Consider the following 23696-nt stretch of genomic DNA (forward strand, 5'->3'; position numbering starts at 1 on the left):
AACTTTTTTTTGGCCATCCAGCATCCTTGAATCACCCAACGGACCAAAATATAGAGTATTAACAAAATCGGAGAGGTAGTGCAGAAAAGTGGTACACTTAGCAAAAAATGCACCATCTTTATAATAAAGTCTTAAAAATGAGAGAAGATCAATATGTTTTAAATGGATGTACAGACTTTCTGGTAATGATTGTAAAGTTGCTACGTTAATTTAATTGTGCCTTACTGCTTATAGGAAACATCATGCAAAGTTTGAAATTGGTAGGAAAATTCTAACAAGTCTTAATTAATAAAAAGAGCTAACCAGTACGGACAGACCTACCCCAATTTTAGAAAATCTTCGCTCTTCTACTCATGGCCATAAAAATTCAGTTGACAATTCTAAAGGTTTTTTGCCCACATTGACCCATAAAAAAAGGTTGAAATCTCGGTGAATTACAATTTTTTTTTAACTTGGTGAATTACAAAAAAAGGACAATAGAGAAAGAAGTAAGATTCAAAATCAGTTCTTTTGCGTCTTTGATCATGAAAGCACTTGGCATTGTAAGTATACTGTTTCTTTAATCCTATAGCCTGTAGTAAAGGGCGTGGGAGATCAGAAAAATATCCTAAAAACTTCGCAAAAATATTTTTAAAACTTTCTTTAAAATTACAACCCATTAGACTAGATATTTTCTATTTATTGTGCTTCGGACAATAATCCTTACTACTTTATGTCATAGGGATTATATTATCAAATCAATTGTAAGATTCATAGTTTGTTACCTTGAGGAGGCTAACAAAACTGATATCATTTTTATGATTTTTATTTTGATATTCGTGGAAATTGTCTGTAATTCGATGGTATACAATATCTTTCTGTATGTCTGAGAAATGGTGCTAATCCAATCGGTTTCGAAGCCAAACTAGAAATAACTATTGAACACTTAGTAATTATATTAATGGGTCAACCTTGACATTTTTTTTAGCAGCGAAGCTACTCTATATTTCGAAATGTCCGTCTGAGGGTCTGTCTTTTAGACACCAAAAGGGGGAAATGTGATTTTCTCAGCTCCTATAAAAGATATAAGGCTGAAACTTGCTGACCGCATTCCAATCATTAAGTAGCATAATAATTAGCTATAAGCAAGGATGACAACATCCATAAAAGCGAAGCTCCGAAACGGTAGGACAAAAGGGCATTAACACTTGTATCAGATCTGAATAATCAGAATATAAATGTATAAGAGTCGAAGCAAAATTGTAAGTAAATTTGTTGAACAATTGCTTGATGCAGGATATCATTTATAAGGACAAACTTACAATTTTAGGACTTGATTATAGAGTTGCCTTGCTTATAATACTGTACTTTGTTGTCCCAACTTAATCAGTACACCAAAAATCCGATCAATTGCATAATTAGATCATACAAAGTCGTTAGGACAATTCTAACGTGCCTAAATTAACGAAAAAAAGCTATCCGTTACGGACGGACCTACCCTAATTACAGAAAAGCCGCGCTTTTAAAAATCCATGATTGTCGGGCTGCTTTTTAGGAGGCTTTTGGATATTTTTTTTATTTTTCACATAATTCCTAATAATTTTGGTGTTTAATTTTTATTGGCCGATTTCCAAATTTTGTGTAGTATTGGATATCAAAATTAAATTTTCCGTTATTTTAAGAAAACATATGAAGGTCGGACTGCCATATTGCAGGTTTTTGGCTATTTTTATAATTTTAACATTTTTTCCTTATATCTTTGGTGTTTTTGGTCCGATTTTCCATCTGTTTTCAATGACGGTATTAAATAATTTTTCCTGTTGTTCTGAGCATCCAGTATGTAATTTACTTTGACCGTCAGTCTGTCAGTAACCTACAAAATAAAATAAGGCTTCATGTTTATTTTTTTCTCATTAAATCTATTCTTGATTTTAACAATTTCTCTTTAATTTTGTTGTGCTTTGCTACTTATGAATATGGTCATCCTAGTCTATATAACCTCCCATAGTAATAAGGATTTTTGTATAAAGCCTAAGATTTGAATAACAACTAAACCGATTGGGTTCTTCATTTCATCAAATAAGCTTATATTTAGATTTAAGCCTTGGGATGGTTGTAGGCTATTTTTCTGCCCCCTTATATTATTAAAATAATTGTATTTTATTTTTGTGTGATTACTTTCTTGTAAAGCATAAACAAAAATTAAGGGTTGTGTTATCTTTAGGAGAATAATACAGGCAACAAAATAGTTTTTAGTAGCGAAGCTACTTTATGATTCCAAATGACCATTTGTCCGTAAGAAACGTGATTTTCTCTGCTCCTATAACAGATAGCAGGCTGGAACATTCCCTTCATTAAAGATCATAAACAACTGTAAGACTTCTATGGCGGTCGGACTGCCTTTTAGCAGGTTTTTGGCTATTTGTATATAGTTTACATTTCTTGGTGTTTTTGGTCCGTTTTTCAAACTTTTTTGGGACGACATTACCAAAATTATTTTTCCAATTGTTCTGAGGTTTTGTGTTTATTTGCTTCAATCTACATGTAGAAATTTCCATTCACGATTTTTTTTGTGCTTTGCTACTTATGAATATTGTTATTTTTGTTTTTTTAGTAGCAAAGCTACTCTATAATTCACAATGTCCGTCCCTCCGTTTGTCAGTCACGAATTAGGGAAAACGTGATTTTCTCGGTTCCTATTAAATATGGGCAGCTGAAATTTTCATTAAAGATTCTTATGACATATGCCAATCTAATCTATACATTGTTTTGTCCGTCTGTCTGTTATTTGGGATGCTAGATTCCTAGATTTTAATGTTTTAGCGATTTTCTCAACACCTTTTCAAGACAGAGGGCTGAAATTTTCAGGGGTAAATTAATTTTACATTCTACATAATTCCAGGAAGTTTTATTAAGATTTGTCTATTTATTGGGGTGCTGGAACGATTCCTAGATTTTCAGGTTTTCGTGATATTTTTCTATTCCTCTTCAGGATTGACGGCTGAATTATCAGGGATTGAATATGCTCATATTCTACATATTATCATCAAGTTTCATTAATTGTGGTGCTAGATCAATTCCTAGATTTTTAAGTTTTTGTGTTTTTAAAGGTTGTGTGATTTTAAAGATTTTGTGATTTCCCTATTATACCAAGATTAATCTTTATTGTATGGCACTGCTCTAAAGTAATTTTTTTCTAATTTACATTCTGAATTTTTGAGCTTCGCTACCTATGGATGTTGTCATATATTGTCAGGGGGTTGAATATGGTTGGTTGAGGGGGGGGGGGGGAGGGGGTCGGATGTAATATTTTTCTTTCAAAATATAGCTTTATACGTCATCCTAAATTCATCTTGAGGGAGTTGAATAAGAATAAAAAATTTAGTTTTTAAAAATATTAGTTCTAGCCAGAAAAATAATAAAATAACTTTAGAGGTTAGGTCATTTATGCAAAATCCGTTTGTCCGCCCGCCATGGATGTTTTATAGTTGGTTATGCTACTTGATAATAGGAAAGTTGTCAAAAAGTTGCCTTGTATCTTTTATAGGAGCCGAAAAAATCATGTACCCCCTATCCATGTCTAACTTTTTCTACATTTGTAAAAAAATTATTGGTCATAATCAGGAAGTTGCAAATATTGTAAGATTAATTGAATAATAAGCTTGTAATTGGCGCGAAGCGCCAAAAACATTTTAGGTTATTCTGGATCTTTTGGAAACATTTGGACAGTTTTGCTTTTTGGAGAGGGGAGGGGGCAAAATGGGGCATTTTTGTTCACCAGGGTGGGGCAAAAAGGGTCATTTTTCAACATTAAGGGTGGGGCAGGGGGCGACGTTTTGGGCGCTAGGAGGGGGGGGGGGTGGGCGATCGCCCAAAGTGCCCCCTTCGGTTCGCACGCCACTGTTTGTCTGCCTGGCTTTTTTCTTAATTCTCTGATTAAGAGCTTGTTTCACAAATAACTATTATTCATCTACAAATACATGTTTTACTTAATTTAGGTTTGTTTGATGTTGTATGTTGGAAACAGGGTATCCTGCTTTCCATCTTATTATTCGGGTGAGATTTTTTTATTAGATTTTGCAGAATATGCCCTGACTCTTTAAGCTACAAATGACTGGCAGTTTACCCTTATTTTCAATACATTTTCAATCCATTTATATCTTGGAAACCAAATGAGAAAGTCATGAAAGCAAAGTTATTCATTACAAAATTTATATTATCTAATTGTAATTTGTATTGTCACTTGTTTAGAATTGGAATATCATGAAAGAGGTGATAACATGATATTAGATTATGAGGATAGCAAGTCAAGTGAACCTGGTGAGTTATATTTTTATTTTAGTAAAGTATATATTTCATCCTATTCTAAACAGACATTATCTGATTGTAATTTGTAATATCACCTTTTTATAATTAGAATATCATGAAAGAGATGAGAATATGATATTAGATTATGATGAAAGAAAGTCAAGTGAACCTGGTGAGTTATTTTATCATTTTTGTAATTCTAAAGTATAGAATTATTTTAATATATATCTTCTCTTTTACCCAAAAAACGATGAGATATGCCAACACTTTATTTTTGTTCAGTGTGTTGTAATCTGTAGTTTTAACTCAACCCTTAACCCATTCGCCACCACCCTCATCATAAAAATTTAGAAAGATGTTCAATATTTTTTTGTAATCTGTAGTTCTAATCTAACCAATTCTACCCCCAAATTTAATTAGGGACGGAATAGACAAAATATAGAAATTACAAAATTACAAATGATAAACATACATCTGACATTATCTAATTGAGATTTGTATTGTCATTTGTTTAGAAGTAGAATATCATGAAAGAGATGAGAATATGAGTTTAGAGGATTTAGATTTGTCTGGTGAGTTATATTATTATTTTAGTAAAGTATATATTTTAATAATTTTAATTTATTTTTTTTTGCCTCAAGAAATGATGAGAATTGCCAACTCCTCTATTGTTGTCTTGTGAGTTGTAATATGTAGTTTTAATTCTACCTTTACCCTTTTGCCTCCACCCCCATCATAAAAAATAAGAAAGCTAACACCAAAAGTTGTACAATAATTTTTCCTGGGGAAGGAATAAACATAATATTTAATTAGTAATATAAATGATGAACATACTAAGTTTCACAAAAATGTTAATCTGGAAATCATTATGGAGAGGATTACAGCTACTATATTAGTCAGTCTGTCTTGCTACACCTTCACTCTCTAAAACTTTTTATGTTTGTATGTGTGTTAGTTAGGTTTACTTGTTATTCTAAATGCTTGGCTGTTTACCTCAATGTGCCTGTACTGTAGCCCTTATTTTTAATACATTTAAAAAAGGACAGTTATTACAGGATATCACAATTAAATCTATTATAGTTTTAAGAATACATAGATGGCGGTTGGACTGCATGTGTTTGACTATTTACATATTTTTTACTTAAAAGTAAAACAACATTTTATCTTAAATTTTTCTTTTCTTTTACTCAGAGTTTCATGCTTCTGCAATCATCAGAAAGATACTATTTTTTACATATTTTTTATCATATCTTTGTTGTTTTTGGTCCGATTTTTAAGCTCTTATCTGTCTTTCAGTTATCTTAACTTGTTCTTTGAAATGCTTGGCTGTTTTTTTTAATTCTATGATTTAGAGCTTAAATGCTACTTGTTTTACATAAAATTGTTATCTTTTTTACAATAACATATTTTTTCTAAATTTAGAATTCAAACCATTCAAACCATTTGAGAATGATTATGAGAATAGAAAGTCGAGAGAACCTGGTGAGTTATGTTCTCCGTTTTGTTATTCGAAAGTAAAATATTTCTTAGTCTTAATTTAACCCTAAAGCCACACCCCATTCATTTCTCTTAAACTAAAAGAGATATAAAGTCAGACTTTAAAGCAAAGTAATCATTAAAAAAGAATTTGAAATTAATTTTACCACCTTGGCATTGATATTTTCAATTGAACCTGAGAAAGTAGAATTGGTGCAGTAAAATAGGACAGAAAAAATGTAGCCATGCTATAAAAAAGGTTTCATATATATATATGTTTAGAAATAATAAAAGCTGCTTGTCATGGAAATGGATCAACTGAACTTGTAAAAATGTTACTGGATGCTGGAGCCAATATTGAAGAAAGGAGTTTGAGTCAGAAAGGTAAATTTAGCATGTTTTGCTGCTTTTTTGGCAAGTAATTAAAGGCCTGTTAACAAATTACACAAGACTATTTTTGTCAAACAATAAATTTTGGAATACAATTTCATTCTTATAGTCAGGAAAGGCATATGTATGTGTAAAACATAAATCAAAAAAAATTACAAGTATAAATGTCTTATTTATCATTAAACCTTAACATTATATCATCATAATATCTCAAGTGTAAAGCTAGTTTTTTGTCTGTTTCACTAAAAGAGAAATCAAACAAAAATATTTGTAATCATATAAACTTACAATTTTACAAACTATAGGATTTTTTTCTGTAGCTAAACAATATGTTAGAAAAAGTAGCTTATTTTTCTACATAATAGTCTTAAATTGTATTTTTGTAAAATCAATTATGATGGGATGATATACCATATATTCTGACAATATATTAACTCATGGCAAATTTGTTTTCCCTTGAGAAGTTAAAAATAAAAATTTTTGCCATATTCTCATTAAAGTTATTTGGAATCCTATTCCTGTTTCTGCAATTCTTAAAGGGCGAATATAGGTTCGATATGATATGAGCTCATATCAAAGGTGCAATTCCATAGATTATAAATAACTTAAAAATATTGACATATTCAATTGTATAAGTCTATTTATAGCTTAAAACCCGTCAATCTCGAAAAAAAAATTTGGAATTAGTGTGGTTCCCTAAGAACTCAAACACCCTAGCATCACACAAGGCTTCGTGGCAAGGTTGAATTAAAAAGCTTTCGTTAAATGATAGTCGTAATAACGTGGAAACCAATTAATCAGGGGTAAATATACCCTCCTTCTACCTTCATAAAGTAAATTATTTAAAAGTTAAAAAAAAACATCAAATAATGTAAAAAGTAAAAAAAATTAATCGATAAAATTTTCTTGGAGGAAGAATGATTTCAAATCCCTGTTTTTTTTTGTGGCCGTGTGTGTGTGTGTTGAAAATGCGTACAGAAGGGTTGTTTATATCATAATGAATTAATCAAAGATCTCTGTACAGAAAATAAACTTTAAGACGTATTATTTACCCTGTCAATACTCCTGACGCCTTTCTACGCAAATTATTTTTATGCTTTTTAAAAAATTAAATAAACTAGTATATAATCTAAAATAATAAACATTTAAATTATCTTTTAAGGTGCGTGCCAATGTAATAGTCAATCAAACTTAAGCAAAATAGTCAAAAAAAAAGTCTTGTAAAGGGCTAAAATAAACGAATTTGTCGGCAATCTCATATAAGCTCATATCATATCAAACCTATATTCGCCCTTTAAATTTCCTTTTCTACTTCTTTGACAAAGAAGTTAGAAATTACAAATTTTACTCTGTGATCATAAAATATTTTGATATCTATCCCTGCATATCCAATATAATAATAATATTAAGTTTTGTTATATTTTAAAAATAGTTCTAAAATAGTTGTAAATTAACTAATATTTGTATTAACACAAAATATAATTACAAAGAATAACCTCAGTGGAACCATCTCCCTCCCAAATTTTGCTCTAATTTCTGGCATTTCAACTTATATCATCAAAAATGTATAGGCAATTATTGATTTCATATTTCTTTTTAAATAAAACTTGTCCACTCAAAATTTTTATTTGATATGATAATGTGTTTCATTTAGATTTTTATATTTTTTTATATTTTTTAGATTATAGATTTTATGCTGATGAAATAGTGAACAAAACAAGTCTTATTTGTGCAACTGAAGAAAATAATAAAGAATTAATCAACCTCCTCATTCAATATGGAGCAGATGTCAATGCTATGGATTCAACAGGTTATTAAGATATAAGTTACTGCAGTACATAATATCAAGATCTGATAAATGGCTGCATAAATTGTTTCATTGAATATAAGTTGGGTTTGTTTAACCCTTACATACATCTAAACTGTTTTTGAAGCATTTTTGAAACGGGTTAGAAAAAATATTTTCTGGCACCTTTACATACTGCGGAGTTAAAAATAAAACTAATAACCTACATAAATTTTTATTTATTAGGGTTTTAAATATCAATATCTTATAGTAATAGGGTATATTTGGCAAAACTTTTATGTGTGGTAAAATTTTTGCATTTTTCTTCATAATAAGATTAAACATAGTAAAAAATATTTCATTTGCTTTTAACTATAAAAATTTATGTAAAATTAAATATGAAGGATATATCTATAAATTAACATAAAGATTTAAAATATATTAGTATTAACAAATAACAAAGCTAGAATTTCTTAGATTTTAAAAAGATTGTTTTCACAAAGTAACTTATTTAATACCTATATTTAAGACAACATTTACTACACAGAAAATGCTAATTTGAAACATTTATAAAACAGCTTGCTTTATTGCATCAAGATCCATGTCAGTTCTATATAGGAAATACATGTCTAGAGTTGAGCTCCAGTTCTCCAACAATTAGTCCCTAATAAACTCTCATTGGCCAAATTTGACAATACCCAATATTCTACTTTTTGTTCAAATAATAAAGTTTTTTTATTTCATGTTTCTATTTGAATTACAAGTATTTAATTTTTATATATCTTAAAATATAAAATATATTTAATTTTAACATTTTATTGATGAATGACAATTGTTTCACTATTAAATGGATCATCAGTTCCAATTAAGATGTATAAGATCATTCATGAAACAGAATTTTTAAATTTATGATGTAGTAAATCTAAGACAATTTAGTTTAAAATGATTTTATTAGATCAACAATTTTGTAATGTAGCCAAAATTATAAACATTTTAACCCTTCTATGATAATTTTAAAAAAAATAGGAGAGACCAGTCTTACAAAGGCAGCATATATGGGTTACACAGCTACAGTTAGGATTCTTTTAGAGCATGGAGCTGACGTCAACACTGAGGATAAAAGTGGTAAGCTACATACTATTATTGTCACAATATCTATCCATCTATCTGTAAACATTTATATCTCTGTATATTAATCCAATATGTCTATATATATAGGAAGGACCAGTCTTATGTTGGCAGTAAAGAGGGGTATAACAGATACAGTTAGGATTCTTTTAGAACATGGAGCTGACGTCAACACTGAGGATAAAAGTGGTATGCTATATACTATTATTAAAAATCATTGTCACAATGTCTATTCATCCATCCATCTATATACATTTATCTCTGTGAATATAATTTCTATAAGAACAATAAAATATATTTTGAATCCAATATATATATATTAGGAGTGACCAGTCTTATGAATGCAGCATTGTCTGGTAACCCAGACACAGTAAAGATTCTTCTAGAACATGGAGCTGACATCTACATACATACTATTATTGTCTCAATATCTATCCATCCAACTATCTGTATACATTCATCTCTGTGTATATATGTCTATATGTCTATTTATCCATCTATCTGTGTACATTCATCTCTGTGTATCAGTATCAGTATCAGAATATAGCAGGCCTTAGGAACTTGGGCGACTTCGCCATCTTGTCCAAGGCAGGGACCAAACTTATGCTAGGCACTTGTCCACAGACCCATCTGCTTTGTTACCACTGTTCTTGGTTAGCAAACCTAAATAGTATATGTTAGCCTTCTCTTGTTGTGACATGGTGTCCCATGTCCGCCTATAATATATGTTTCTCTAAACTTGTGGTTTTAAACTCTAAACTTTCCTGTTCTGTTCATAAATTTTAATATGTGCTTAAGGCTCAAGGTATGGAAGTCTTTGGTCCATATGGTGTTGTTACCAAATAGCTCCAGCCTGAGCTTGTTGTATCTGGGGCAGTAGCCGATGAGGTGTTCGATGGTTTCCTCATGGAATCCACACTGTTGACAATCTGGGTTGTCTGCCAGGTTCATTCTAAATAAGTGTTTATTAGTTTTAGCGTGGCCAGTCAGGATCTGGCTTCTTTCAGAAAAATTTGTGTTTGTCTGCAGAATCTGGGGTCAGCAAGACTCATCCACTTCTGTTGATGAGACCTGTTGGCCCATTCTTTGATTTTACCATTGATGTATGATGTAGGAATGGGTGCATGTGGTTCTGGATAGATTACCTGTTTGTTGTTAATTGCAGAGCCAAGTTTGGCAAGGTGGTCCGCAATTTCATTACCTTTGTGACGTACATGTGCTGGGATCCAGATAAGTTCCACCATATTTTTCTTACCTAATCTGTTTAGTGCCTGTTTGGCTCTCGCCACGCAGGTGCTGTCCACTATATACTTACTTGCAGCTTTGATAGCTGCCTGGCTGTCAATATGTACTTTAATATTTTTACCTATGGGGTTGATTTCTAGTAGATGTTGTGCCGCAGCTTCCATTGCCAGGATTTCTGCTTGGAACACTGTGGCAATCTCACCTAGGTGCCTGTATCCCTGTTGTTTGATATTGGTACCTTTGGTTGTGTAGCCAAAACCACTACCTGATTTACTTTTTGACCCGTCTGTGTAGACATGAATGGTGCTGTCATTTGATGGAGTGAGCTTAAACTGATATTTGTTCAGCTCATCTTTTGTTTTTATGATACTAATAAAATTACACTCACCCCTTTGCTTGTTGATGAGCTTGTCTGTTTGCAGTGATAGTTCTGGGAGTTCTTTTGCCAATTTTAGAACTCTGTCGGTGTGGTTTGCAGGTTTTGTAACCTCTCCATCCTGGTGTGACCAGTTACCATTCCTCGTCAACCTTAGGTAACTTTTCAGTGATAGAGCCTTAATATGAATTTCTATAGGATGTAGATCTAAAATAATTTCCATGGCCTGTGTGGCTGTGGTTTTCATTGCATTAAGAGAGGCAAGGCACCCCCTGCGCTGGACCTTTTCTAGTTTTTTAATGTGTGTGGTTTTGTAGGCACTGTTAAGCCAAACTAGACATCCATATGTAAGGATGGGTCTGACTAGACTAGTGTACATCCACCTACACACTTTGGGTCTTAGCCCCCAATTTATCCCAAGCATTTTACGACACTGGTTCATGACAATGTTGGCTCTCCTGGTGATGTTATCTACATGTTTGGTCCAGGTGAGTTTGGAGTCTAGAGTGACCCCCAAGTACTTAAAAGTTTTAACAACTTCGACTAACTCACCATTTACCTTGACTATGGGGTTTCTGATGTTGCTTTTGCGGGCGAAAACCATGATTTTGGTGTTTGATGCACTAAAGCTGAGGCCGCAGTCTTTGGCCCAGGTTTCCATTACCTTTGCATCCTGGTTTAGACGATCCTATATGGTTGATATATCTATATCTGTGACTAAGTCCACTAAGTCATCAGCAAAGGCATTTATCATGCTGGGGTGTACATCTGGGAACCTATCTAAAAGATCATCTGGTTCTAAATTCCAGAAGATGATGGACATAATGCCACCTTGTGGTGTCCCCCTGGTGGGGATCTTTGTGACACACTCACCGTTTAGCGTGGCTTCAACTATTCTGTTGGTGAGCAGGTGTTCTGACCATTTTATACTGGCTGGATCTATACCTTTCCTTACCAAGTTGTTGATAATGCTGCTTATGCTGGCTTTAGAGAAGGCTGCATCAATGTCTAGAAAGAGAGCACCTGTGATCTCTTTCTTTTCGAGTGATTTTTCCACCTTGTGTACTAACCTATGGAGAGCATCTTCTGTAGATATACTTTCCCTGTAGCTGAACAAGTCGTTATGAAGCTTGTTGTACTTGAAGGTGGTCCTGTTGAGATACCAGAAGATGAGCCTTTCAAGCCCTTTCAGGAGAAAGGATGTCAGGCTGATGGGTCTGAGATTTTTTAGGTTATTATAATCTAGTTTACCAACCTTTGGTATGAAAACTACTTTAGTTCTCAACCAGCTTTTAAGTACTTTGCCTTGTGTAATACTTAGCTTGTAGATATGTGTGACTAGGTCCAGAATGGCATCTGAGCCATGTTGTAGCATGGCTGGGTAAATGCCATCTGGACCCGGGGATTTATATGGACTGAAACTTTTAAAGCATGCCTTGACTAATTGTCTGTTCACAATGTTGTCAATATATAGGTTACTTACACAAAAGTCTCTAGGGACGTACTGTTCCTCCTCAGGTACACTGGGGAAATGTGTGTCTAATAATACCTAATAGCTTATGTGTTTTGGAGAAGCCAGTAATCTTAAAACTTTTATGATTAAAATTTGGCTCCTGTATTAAAGAGACAAATCCTGCATAGGTAAAGTCACTGTTGTTACTATTTAAGCCTGAGCTTAAGTAATTATCATGTACTGCTGTAGCTGCTATCGCTTTATGAAGATTTATTTGACTAAATTTTAGTCTAGTTTGAGTAGGTGGCGTCATTATTTATAAAAAGTTTAAGGGGAAAAATTTATATAAATACACTAATAGAAAAATACTAAGTTTTTCTCCTGCATGGAGGCTCCCTCCTGGAGGGTTGGGAATCCTTCCTTATTCCTCTTACTCTAATCATCTAGAGCTGTACCATAGACGTTGGAGTTCGTGTAAATGCTGGTCTTCAGCTGGCTGCCTTGGTCAAGGATGTCGTCCAGGGCGTCCTCGCTACTTCCACGACGATGCTAAAGAATTTAGCACCCTCTAAAAGCTACTCTTCCTTGTTTAGACCCCCCTTGACCACCTTCAGATGTTTCTCCCTTAAAAATGGATTGTATAGCCTGAGAAAGCTTTCCATTAAGGGCCTTTCTTTCCAGGCCAATCTTTTGAGGTTTGTGACTGAGAGGCACATGAACGGCATCTCCCCTGGGCCGTATGCCGCATACTTGTACCCCAGCTGTTCTCTGCCCTCGGGCACTCCAGCTTGTCCTGAGCAGGAAATCACTGTGGCTTGGTTGCGGCACTTGACCCAGAAGCCATGGTTCCTGCGACCCCTCCCCAAGATGTCCTTTCCCATGTCTATGGCCTTGAGATTCTTGTCGAGGCCCTTGCTCATTAGGGCCATCTCCAGCTCCACCTCGATGGCGTCCCAGTCATCTTGGTCCAGCACGTGGAGGTCAGCATCGGCGCCAGCATCATCATTATCCGGCACCGCCCTGACATCCACCTGCAGGCCATTGACTCTGGCCGCCTTGGAGAAGGAAATCTTGTCCCTTTTGACCCTTCTCTTTTCTGCCCTGATTTTGTGGGCCCTGTTTTTGCCCTGATTGTTGGTTACAGCTGCACCACTGACAACCTGTTTTTCCCCCCTTGCCCCTCTTCCTTTTCCTTTCCACTTGCCATCCCTCCCCTTCCCCTTTGTCAGTGCTGCAGCTGGCTCCATCATTCAGGGTTTCTGAAAAAGTGTCTAGAAACTGGCTAAAGTCGTCCGTACTTATGTTGGGGAAAATTATGGTTTTATCCATCAGATTCCCACTGTCATTCCCTGGGGGTTGCGTTGAAACAGCGGCAGCCCCCACGGGAGAACCTGCGCCGGATGGGTTTCCTGCTCTGGATGGCGTAAAAACAGCGGCATACTTCATTGCAGTAGTACCACGTCCGTCTGGTGTAGTCGGTGCTGAGAGCGCCGAAGTTGACATTCTCCTGGGAGAAGCAAATCTCCTATTCGGAAATTTGCTTGTCCCAGGGACTGGTACGCCGGAAATATCAAAATCACTGACCGTTTTTGCTGTTGGTTTGAGGCTTTCTGTAGTCCTTTGGGGGGTCCCAACCAGTCCCTCTTCCATTGGGATATCCCCCCGGCAGTAGCTTCAGGGATGAGTTGGCCACCGGCTCCAGTCTCATCTCTCTTCCCCATTTCAAGTTGGGGGACATTCTTCTCATTATCGTAGTTCATTGACATTTTAAATAAGCTAATATTCTGAAAAAGAATATTAGATATTTTGGTGGCCTAGAGAAAATTTGCTTCCTAAAGGATTTCACTGTGGCCAGAGTTACATCCTTACCTAAATTAATTTGCAGGGAATTTTTATGTACTTTTTTTGGTTTTGATTTAATTCACTTCTGATTAAAAGCACAAAATAAAAGAAATAAAGTTTAAGAAAAGTTTGTGTGATCACAATGGTTTGGTGTTGACTGTGAGGGATGTAAACAAAAGTCAGCTGATTTAATTTTAGTATTGTCATCGACCAATCAGAAGCGGCCTTATATTAGAGAAGACGACATTTTAAGTTACCCTAGTTCTCGGTAAATTGTCAACACCCCATAATGATAATTATTTGTCATTTGGGGATGTAGCCATGGAAGAGAATATTTGATTATACCATATTAACTTGCCATGGTACCGAGTGCAGGTTCTTAGTTAAAAAGCCCCCTAGCCTCGTCACGGTGAACCTACCTATGGTTAAGGATTATTGATATTCAACAGAGTAATTATATGTCTGTCTATGCTTTGTCGCATTCTGTAGCTTCAATAAGAGCTTAACATCAGGAGGCATCTCTGTGTATATAATTCCTGTAAATGTACTCTACACAATAAAATATATTTCAAATCCAATATGTCTAGGCAGTACCAGCCTTATGTTGGTAGCAATGTGGGGTAACCCAGACACAGTTAAGATTCTTTTAGAACATGGAGCTGAGGTCAACACTAAGGATAAATATGGTAAGCTACATACTATTATTGTCACAATATTCATATATCCATCTGTCTACACACAGATTCTTTTACTATATTATAAGGATATCCATCCATCTGTATATCTCTTTACATTTATCTCTGTGTATAATAGGTATATAATGTGAACAACATAATGTATAATATAAATTCAACATGTCTATATCTAGGAAAGACCAGTCTTATGATTGCAGTAGGGTCTTATAACCCAGATACAGATACAGTTAGGATTCTTTTAGAACATGGAGCTGAGGTCAACACTAAGGATAAAGATGGTAAGCTACATACTATTATTGTCACAATATTCATATATACATCCGTCGACACACAGATTCTTTTCTTTATTATAAGGATATCCATCCATCTGTATATCTCTTTACATTTATCTCTGTGTATATAGGCATATAATGTAAACAACAAAATGTATAAAATATGATTGATTTATGCAAAAAAAATTACCCATGCAAAATATTTTTTCATCACAATATCTATCCATCCATCCATCTCTGTGAATACAATTTCTATAAAAACAATAAAATATATTTTGAAACTAATATTTCTATATTAGGAGTGACCAGTCTTATGAATGCAGCATTGTCTGGTAACCCAGACACAGTTAGTATTCTTCTAGAACATGGAGCTGACGTCAACACTAAGGATAAAGATGGTAAGCTACTTACTAATATTTATCTCTGTGTATATAATTTCCATAACCATACTCAAAACAATAAAATATATTCTAAATCAAATTTAAATTAGGAAGTACCAGTCATATGAAAGCAGCATTGTCTGTGTATATTAATCCAATATGTCTGAATATAGGAAAGACCAGTCTTATGTTGGCAGCAATGTTGGGTAACCCAGATAAAGTTAGGATTCTTTTAGAACATGGAGCTGAGGTCAACACTAAGGATAAAGATGGTAAGCTTCATACTATTATTGTCACAATATTCATATATCCATCTGTCTACACACAGATTCTTTTACTATATTATAAGGATACCCATTCATCCAACTATCTGTATGCATTTATCTCTGTGTATAAAATTCCCATAACTATACTCAAAATAATAAAATGTAACTATTAGGAAGTACCAGTCTTATTAAAGCAGCATGGTCTGGTAACCCAGATACAGTTAAGATTCTTTTAGAACATGGAGCTGACGTCAAAACTAAGAATAAATATGGTAAGCTACATACTATTATTGTCACAATATCTATCTATCCAACTATCTGTATGCATTTATCCATGTGTATATATGTCTATATGTCTATTTATCCATCTATCTGTGTACATTCATCTATGTGTATATAATTCCTGTAAATGTACTCTACACAATAAAATATATTTTAAATCCAAGGCATATAATGTAAACAACAAAATGTATAAAATATGGTTGATTTATGCAAAAAAAATTATCCATGCAAAATAATTTTTCATCACAATATCTATCCATCCAACTATCTGTATGCATTTATCTCTGTGTATATAATTTCCATAACCATACTCAAAACAATAAAATCTAAATCTAATTTAAATTAGGAAGTACCAGTCATATGAAAGCAGCATTGTCTGTGTATACTAATCCAATATGTCTAAATATAGGAAAGACCAGTCTTATGGAGGCAGCAATGAGGGGTAGAACAGAAACAGTTAAGATTCTTCTAGAACATGGAGCTGCGGTCAACACTAAGGATAAAGATGGTAAGCTACATACTATTATTGTCACAATATCTATCCATCTATCTGTATACATTTTTATCTGTGTATATTCATCCTATATGTCTATATGTAGGAAAGACCAGTCTTATGTTGGCAGCAATGAGGGGTAACCCAGATAAAGTTAGGATTCTTTTAGAACATGGAGCTGAGGTCAACACTAAGGATAAAGATGGTAAGCTACATACTATTATTGTCACAATATCTATCCATCTATCTGTATACATTTTTTTCTGTGTATATTAATCCAATATGTCTAAATATAGGAAAAACCAGTCTTATGTTGGCAGCAATAAGGGGTAAAACAGATAAAGTTAGGATTCTTTTAGAACATGGAGCTGAGGTCAACACCAAGGATAAAAATGGTAAGCTTCATACTATTATTGTCACAATATTCATATATCCATCTGTCTACACACAGATTCTTTTACTATATTATAAGGATACCCATTCATCCAACTATCTGTATGCATTTATCTCTGTGTATAAAATTCCCATAACTATACTCAAAATAATAAAATGTAACTATTAGGAAGTACCAGTCTTATTAAAGCAGCATGGTCTGGTAACCCAGATACAGTTAAGATTCTTTTAGAACATGGAGCTGACGTCAAAACTAAGAATAAATATGGTAAGCTACATACTATTATTGTCACAATATCTGTCCATCCAACTATCTGTATGCATTTATCCATGTGTATATATGTCTATTTATCCATCTATCTGTGTACATTCATCTCTGTGTATATAATTCCTGTAAATATACTCTACACAATAAAATATATTTTAAATCAAATATGTCTAGGCAGGACCAGCCTTATGTTGGCAGCAATTTAAATTAGGAAGTACCAGTCATATGAAAGCAGCATTGTCTGTGTATACTAATCCAATATGTCTATATATAGGAAAGACCAGTCTTATGAAGGCAGCAATGAGGGGTAGAACAGAAACAGTTAAGATTCTTCTAGAACATGGAGCTGACATCAACACTAAGGATAAAGATGGTAAGCTACATACTATTATTGTAACAATATTCATATATCCATCTGTCTACACACAGATTCTTTTACTTTATTATAAGGATATCCATCCATCTGTATATCTCTTTACATATATCTCTGTGTATATAGGCATATAACCCGCGACTGTAGCTTAAAACATAGCTCATCCACTCATCGTCGGGAAGGTGATAAGTTCAAATTCTAGTGGGTCTATATAAACCTGAAATTTACTAAAATAATAATGGGGGCCATCTCACTATAACATATGAAGATGTAACAAGTAATTGTCAAATTGTATACTTACATAATAGGGTTGTGCCAGACTTTTTCAAGATTTCTTGCTACACCTTCATATGTTATAATTGAGACAGCCCCTATTTTTTTCGTAAATTTGGTGTATATTAGGGTGGGTCGATTTTGGAATTTCCTATTATTACACATTGGCAAGGGTTACTAGGCCAATATAAATCCCTTCAAATTGTTGCATTTCAAAATGACCGCATTAAAATGCTGATTACAAATCTGAATTAAAACATTTTTTAAAAAGATTGCTCTCAGTTTGAATAAGATCTCATTAAGAACCTAAAACAGCTGATTTAGTCAAAATGGTTTATTTTTGTAGGCTATTTAAAAATAATTTTAGACTGAATCAATATTTTTGGACTACAAAACCCCTTTTAAGTTTCACAGGGTTTTATATCGGCCCAGTAACCCTAGCCAATGTGTACTAATGTGAAAATTCTTAAAAGCTTGCAAATCGACATGCCTTTTAAATTCTATACATCTGTATAAGGAGAGACTAGTCTTATGAAGGCAGCACAGAAGGGTAAAAAAGCTACAGTGAAGATTCTTTTACAACGTGGAGCTGATGTACACACTAAAGATGTCATTGGTAAGATACTATTGTAGTGACATTATCTATATATAATACTAGCTGCTTTGCCCCTAGCCTGTAGGGGGAGGGGGGTGTTAGTTGACCCCACTATTTTAATTTTAGTTTTAAAAGAAATTTTTTTTCAGGGGGAGGGGGTATTTTAATTTTTTTGGGGGGTTGGGGGTGTCCCACCCTCTAGGAAAATAGTTATAAACCTTCCAAGGACCTATGAGAAGCTACCCTGTAAAGGAGAACCCAATCGGTTCAGCAGTTAGCAAGATCTTTTGGTACAAACAGACAGACAGTCATCGTTCTACTTTGTATTATAGATACATATATTCATCAATATAACAAAATGAATTTATATCTGTGTAATTAGTATAAGACAACAAAATATATGTTATAAATTAAATATGTCTATATTTAGGACAGACCAGTCTGATGTGGGCAGCAAAGGGGGGTTTTCCAGATACAGTTAGGATTCTTTTAGATCATGGAGCTGATGTCAACGCTCAGAATAGTTGGGGTGAGTTACACAAATCATTGTCAAATTATCAATATAATATGATAGCAGTTATGTCTCTTCAGGCCAGGTGGGGGAGGGTGTTTAATTCGACAAACCAATGTTTTATTTTAGTTGAAACAGGAGAATTTAATAAATTTAGGGTGGATGGGGAGTTGACCCTGCCCCGTTTTTTTTATTTTAGTTTTAAAATGATAAAGTAAAGAAAATATTTTTGTTGAGTGGTTATTTTTTTCTATGTACAATATTTTTTAGAAGGTGGTGGTAAACTTCTTCAAAGTAGTTATAAACCTTCCCAGGACCAATGAGAAACTATATTGTAAAGGATAATTATATTGGTTTGGTGATTAGCAAAATCCTTTGGTACACAGACACACATTATTTAATTATAAGAATATTCAAAGATATGTCTACACCTAGGAGGGACCAGTCTTATGTGGGCAGTAGAGTCTGGTAACATAGCAACAGTAAGGATTCTTTTAGAACATGGAGCTGACATCAACACTAAGAATGAACATGGTAAGTTCCACTCTAGTATTGTCACAATATCTATCTATCCATCCATCTGTATATCTATATACATTTATTTATATTCATCTCTGATTATCTAAATTCATATAACTGTACTCTAAACAGAGAAATATGTTTTCTTTAAATCAACAAATTTTTATTAATCCTAACATTAATGTATTTAGGTAGAACAGCACTAGATACAGCAGTATATCAACAAGATAAGGCACTATATCAACAAGAAAGGGCCTACATTGGAAGAACTGTAGTATCTGGGTATATGAGGGGTAAGTAAAACACTGTTTTAGTTACATTATCTACAGGGTGTCCCACGTAAACTGTTTTTTTATTAAACGCTTATTACTCCCCTAATATTTGAGCTATCTTCGTAAAATAAAAAGTATTTGGCAGCAAACTACTGACCATTTATAGATATAGTGATGAAAAATCCGCAAAGTCAACAGAAAAAAATCTACAAGGTAATACATAACAGGCTGATTTTAGTGATTATAAGACTAATCCACAAGAAAATTATGCCTTAGTTAACTTTTAAAGCAGCTGGTGGTCAAACGGTGGATCACAAAGACTTACTCCAAACATTATAAGAACTGGCATTGTAGTCTAATTAAAAAATCTGGTATATTTCAGGTTCTAGTGTGCATTTAAAGCGAGCTCACATGAAATATTAACAAAGAAGATCAATATTATGCCTATTTTTACATATTGTTCACTTATATTACACATCAGATTCTTGAATATCAAGAATTTCTAGTATGCCAAAAAAAACAGTTTACGTGGGACACCCTGTATATGGAATATGCAGGGTGGCCACTTATGACTTATGTAAATGTCTGGATTTATAAAAAAAGTGCAAAAAAATTATGGATTGTACGGATTTTTTTTGTATGGAAATGTACAGGTTTCATGTGAAATTTTTTTTATTTGTTATACTGTAGTTAAAAGGTTTTAGATTGTATGGTATAGTGCTTTGGTCTTAATGAATTAAGAAAAATGTATCATTGATTTTAATAATAATATTTATTTCGGAAATTACATTTAGATTATATTTATTTATCGGTTTAATTTGTGTTTAACTAACTGGTGTTTAATCCAAGAATTGATTCTGAAAATTCTTTAATTAAAAAAAAAAGTATTTAATGTATCATGTTTCAAAGTTGATTTTAGAAAAAAAATTTGATGTTATCCTATTATAATTTTTTAAAAAGTTTTAGTACATATAAGGTTATTTTTAGATTAATTTATGATCTAATGTCAAATTCCTTAAGTTGCCTGATATTATTGAAGGACTTTAGGGAAAAGACATTGACTGCTGAATTGATGTACATTTCCAAAATAACACTTTGTGGTTGAAATGTTCAGACACTCAACATAATGAACCAACCAATCAAAACTCAATATAAAGCCCATTAAATAACAAAATTACAATTAATTCCAACTTTAATGTATATAGATATATATAAGTTGGAAAGAATTTTAATGTTAGAGGTAAATTTGAAATCTGCATCAAATTTTAATGACTTTTTTTAAAATTCGTTTTTTGTATAATTCTTTATCTAAAAGCGGAAATACAATTTAGGTTAATTAATTAACTTATATATCTTAATAGGTTCAAATAGGTTAAAACCAATATTGGTTAAAACCAATCAACATCAAACTACCTTCAAAAGTAGAACTGAAGTAACAGAATTACTGATAGCAAAAGGTGAGTTTTTACAAAATTTCCTAAACTTTATTTAAACTTTTTTCTTTAGTCTGTTCAGGGTTCCGTGATCTTTAACCCTGTAGAGACATAACTCTGCATTGCATTTGATGACTATTATATAAATCCTAACATAAAAATAACAAGATGTCTATGTGTCTGTTTGCACCAAAGGGTCTCACTAATAGCTGAACCTGTATTGTTCCCTTTTTCATTGTAACTTTCAATGTAGATAAGGTTGGGGAAGAGTTAAAACTATTTTGGAAGAGGTTACCACCACATAGAGAATCAACTTCACCTCCATCCCCCCCCCTTCCCCACACCTAACCACAAGTTACCATGGAGGCCTCTAGGGTCATAATTTATAAAATTTAAAGAGAATGTTTCAAACTTTATTTAAAACTCTATTTAAAGGACGCCTGCAAGAAATACCACGTTTTAACTGCTGAAGGACTGCCACAAGTAGACCCAATACCCCAAATTTGAAGCCTTCAGCTTCAATAACAAAAAAGTTCTAGGCATTTCAAAATAGCATTTTATGTACAATGGAAATTTTGAAAGATTTGCAATGCTCATAAAAGAAAAAACAATATTAAATTACTTCGCCTAGACACAAAATTATAACCTTATCTTTGTCAGAAATTTAGATTGCTGGTAACTGATTACATTTTTACAATAAAAACACCACATTTCATAGTCAAAATCTATGAAAAAATTCAATTTAAATTGCATTTGTAAACAAAAGTCATAGCGGAAACAAAGGGGGAAACTAATGAAAGCTCAGCTGTGATTGGTTGCTTAGCTGATTCAGCCTTCTGATTAGCTACAGTACACTTGGTACTATGCAAGTTAAACTTAATTTTTTTTAATGATTTTGACTATAAAAATGCGTATTTTAATTGTAAAAATATAATTAGTTACTGGCAATCTAAATTTATGACAAAAATAAGCTTGTAATTTTGTTTCTAGGCCATGTAGTTTAATTTCAAAATTTCTAACATTAGCATTGTAATTCTTTCAAAGTTTTCATTGTACATAAAATGTCATGTTAAAATGCCTAGAACTTTTTTGTTATAGAAGCTGAAGGCTTCAAATTTGGGGTATTGGGTCTACTTGTGGCAGTCTTTCAGCAGTTACAGCGTGATATTTCTTGCAGGCTACCTTTAATTAGATCAACTTCAACTCCCAATCCTTATATAAATTTTTATACAATGGTTACTAGGATCTTTACGGACAGACAGACAAACAAACAGCCTTTTCTCTTTTATGTAAAGACATTTAATTTCAATTATATTTTAGGAGCTAAGAGAGGAGCTGAAATTGAGTAAAGTTTTAAAAGTGATTAAAGGTAAATATTTCATAGTTAAAATGTTTATGCCATGAAAGTAGCAATTAATCAATTTCTTTTCAATAAAGGATAATTATTATATAAATAGTTCTTTTAGATTTACCAAAAATATATAAATTTTCAAAAAAATTTCATCAATCTACCTAAACAAGCCATATATGTATCTATTTATTTTGTTACTTCTCTGGTTACATATACACTATCTACAAGTCTATCCTTTAAAATCTAGAATAAATCTATAAAGTATTTTTAATTGATTTATAATCTTAAATGTTTGTGGCAGATAATTGTCTATTTTCTAGTGTCTATCTATTTATGCATTTGCTACCTGTCTCTATATGTATATTATATTTATCTTAAATCTTATTATTATGTCAATTATATCTTATAAATCTTTAACATTTTATTTTCAGTTCAGAATTACTTGGATTGGATGATTGGATTCTTTTACCTACCTGCTTCAATTTTATTTTAAAATAACTGTGTTTTGTGTAAATAATTGATTATTGATTAATCATGATTTCAATATATTGTTTTTAATATGATTTGAATTTTGTTTCTTAATTTATTTTAATACACTTTGTGCCATGTCTAGAAGAGTTTTTTTACAAACTGATGTTCATAGAATAAGATGGTCTAAAAAGTGCTTTTTCGCAAAATCATCCTTGTATTATAGTTTCTTGGTTATTGGAATTTGTTTGGGTTTGTTTATAATTCTTTTTATTATCAGGCCTCTAACCTACTAATTTGAATGCTGTTAACGCCAAGTAATTTTTTTAAATATCTTAAAAGATATTTATTGCATCATATTATAGACAGATTTCCATGGATATTTAAATGAAAGGCCCAAGCTAACAATACTGGTATTCATTTTAAGATTTTTAATATTCTGAAAATATTGTCTGTCATAAGATTTTATATTTGATTTTTCAGTATGGCTGTGAACCTGTTTTAATCCAGCAGATAGTGTTTCACTAATTTTCCTTCAGAAAAGGAAAGTCACTCTAACAGAATCAACTTCCATACACCTTTTTGCCTGTCTTATCATATTATACAATATACAGGTCCCAAAGTTTTCTAAACACTATTTCTCATTATCCTGATGGCGGCCACAGGAGCCATTCAAACTCTAGGTACAATTAAGTAGAATTGATAATAAACATTTCTTTCAAAACTTTTGTACTTATGATTGAAACATAGGAAATTAAATCCTTGTATGCAAACCTGTGACCATGGTTTATCAGGTAGTGCATCTGCTCTTTGTTGGGGAAGTGATTGGATTGAGTCTCAGCTCAACACTGTGTTTAAACTAAAGATGT

General features: G+C 32.9%; 2 protein-coding genes across 18 annotated transcripts in view; one reads left to right on the forward strand and one right to left on the reverse strand.

Annotated features, from left to right (window-relative positions):
• Positions 1-23696, reverse strand: part of LOC145331579 (long-chain-fatty-acid--CoA ligase ACSBG2-like) — a 292684-nt gene that overhangs the window by 150166 nt on the left and 118822 nt on the right. The gene's annotated exons all lie outside the window — the stretch shown is intronic.
• On the forward strand, positions 510-22969 carry LOC145331574 (uncharacterized). 17 transcript variants are annotated; one of them, XM_080176295.1, is made up of 27 exons: positions 510-542; positions 3978-4035; positions 4231-4299; positions 4397-4459; positions 4803-4859; positions 5710-5769; positions 6046-6147; positions 7835-7963; positions 8966-9064; positions 9158-9256; positions 14571-14669; positions 14852-14956; positions 15250-15348; positions 15504-15602; positions 15770-15868; positions 16288-16386; positions 16478-16576; positions 16668-16766; positions 16934-17032; positions 17307-17405; positions 18196-18294; positions 18704-18802; positions 19220-19318; positions 19495-19596; positions 20937-21032; positions 22329-22377; positions 22791-22969. In XM_080176295.1, the coding sequence occupies exons 1-26, from the start codon at positions 525-527 to the stop codon at positions 22355-22357; spliced, it is 2274 nt and encodes a 757-aa protein (XP_080032421.1). In that variant the 5' UTR covers positions 510-524; the 3' UTR covers positions 22358-22377; positions 22791-22969. The 17 variants fall into 17 exon arrangements, with proteins under 17 accessions (XP_080032421.1, XP_080032432.1, XP_080032430.1 ...); XM_080176306.1 differs by lacking the exon at positions 18196-18294; XM_080176304.1 differs by lacking the exon at positions 16934-17032.

The sequence above is a fragment of the Acartia tonsa genome, chromosome 11 (genome assembly GCF_053477335.1).
Source record: "Acartia tonsa isolate MP-2025a chromosome 11, ASM5347733v1, whole genome shotgun sequence".
In the NCBI taxonomy this organism is placed as follows: domain Eukaryota; kingdom Metazoa; phylum Arthropoda; class Copepoda; order Calanoida; family Acartiidae; genus Acartia; species Acartia tonsa.

What these genes read in the sequence shown, in the direction of transcription:
- LOC145331574 (XM_080176295.1), top strand. An exon ending in TAGCAAGTCAAGTGAACCTG is followed by an intron (nt 4,300 to 4,396) that starts GTGAGTTATATT and finishes TTTTATAATTAG; the next exon opens with AATATCATGAAAGAGATGAG. An exon ending in ACACACTAAAGATGTCATTG is followed by an intron (nt 18,295 to 18,703) that starts GTAAGATACTAT and finishes GTCTATATTTAG; the next exon opens with GACAGACCAGTCTGATGTGG.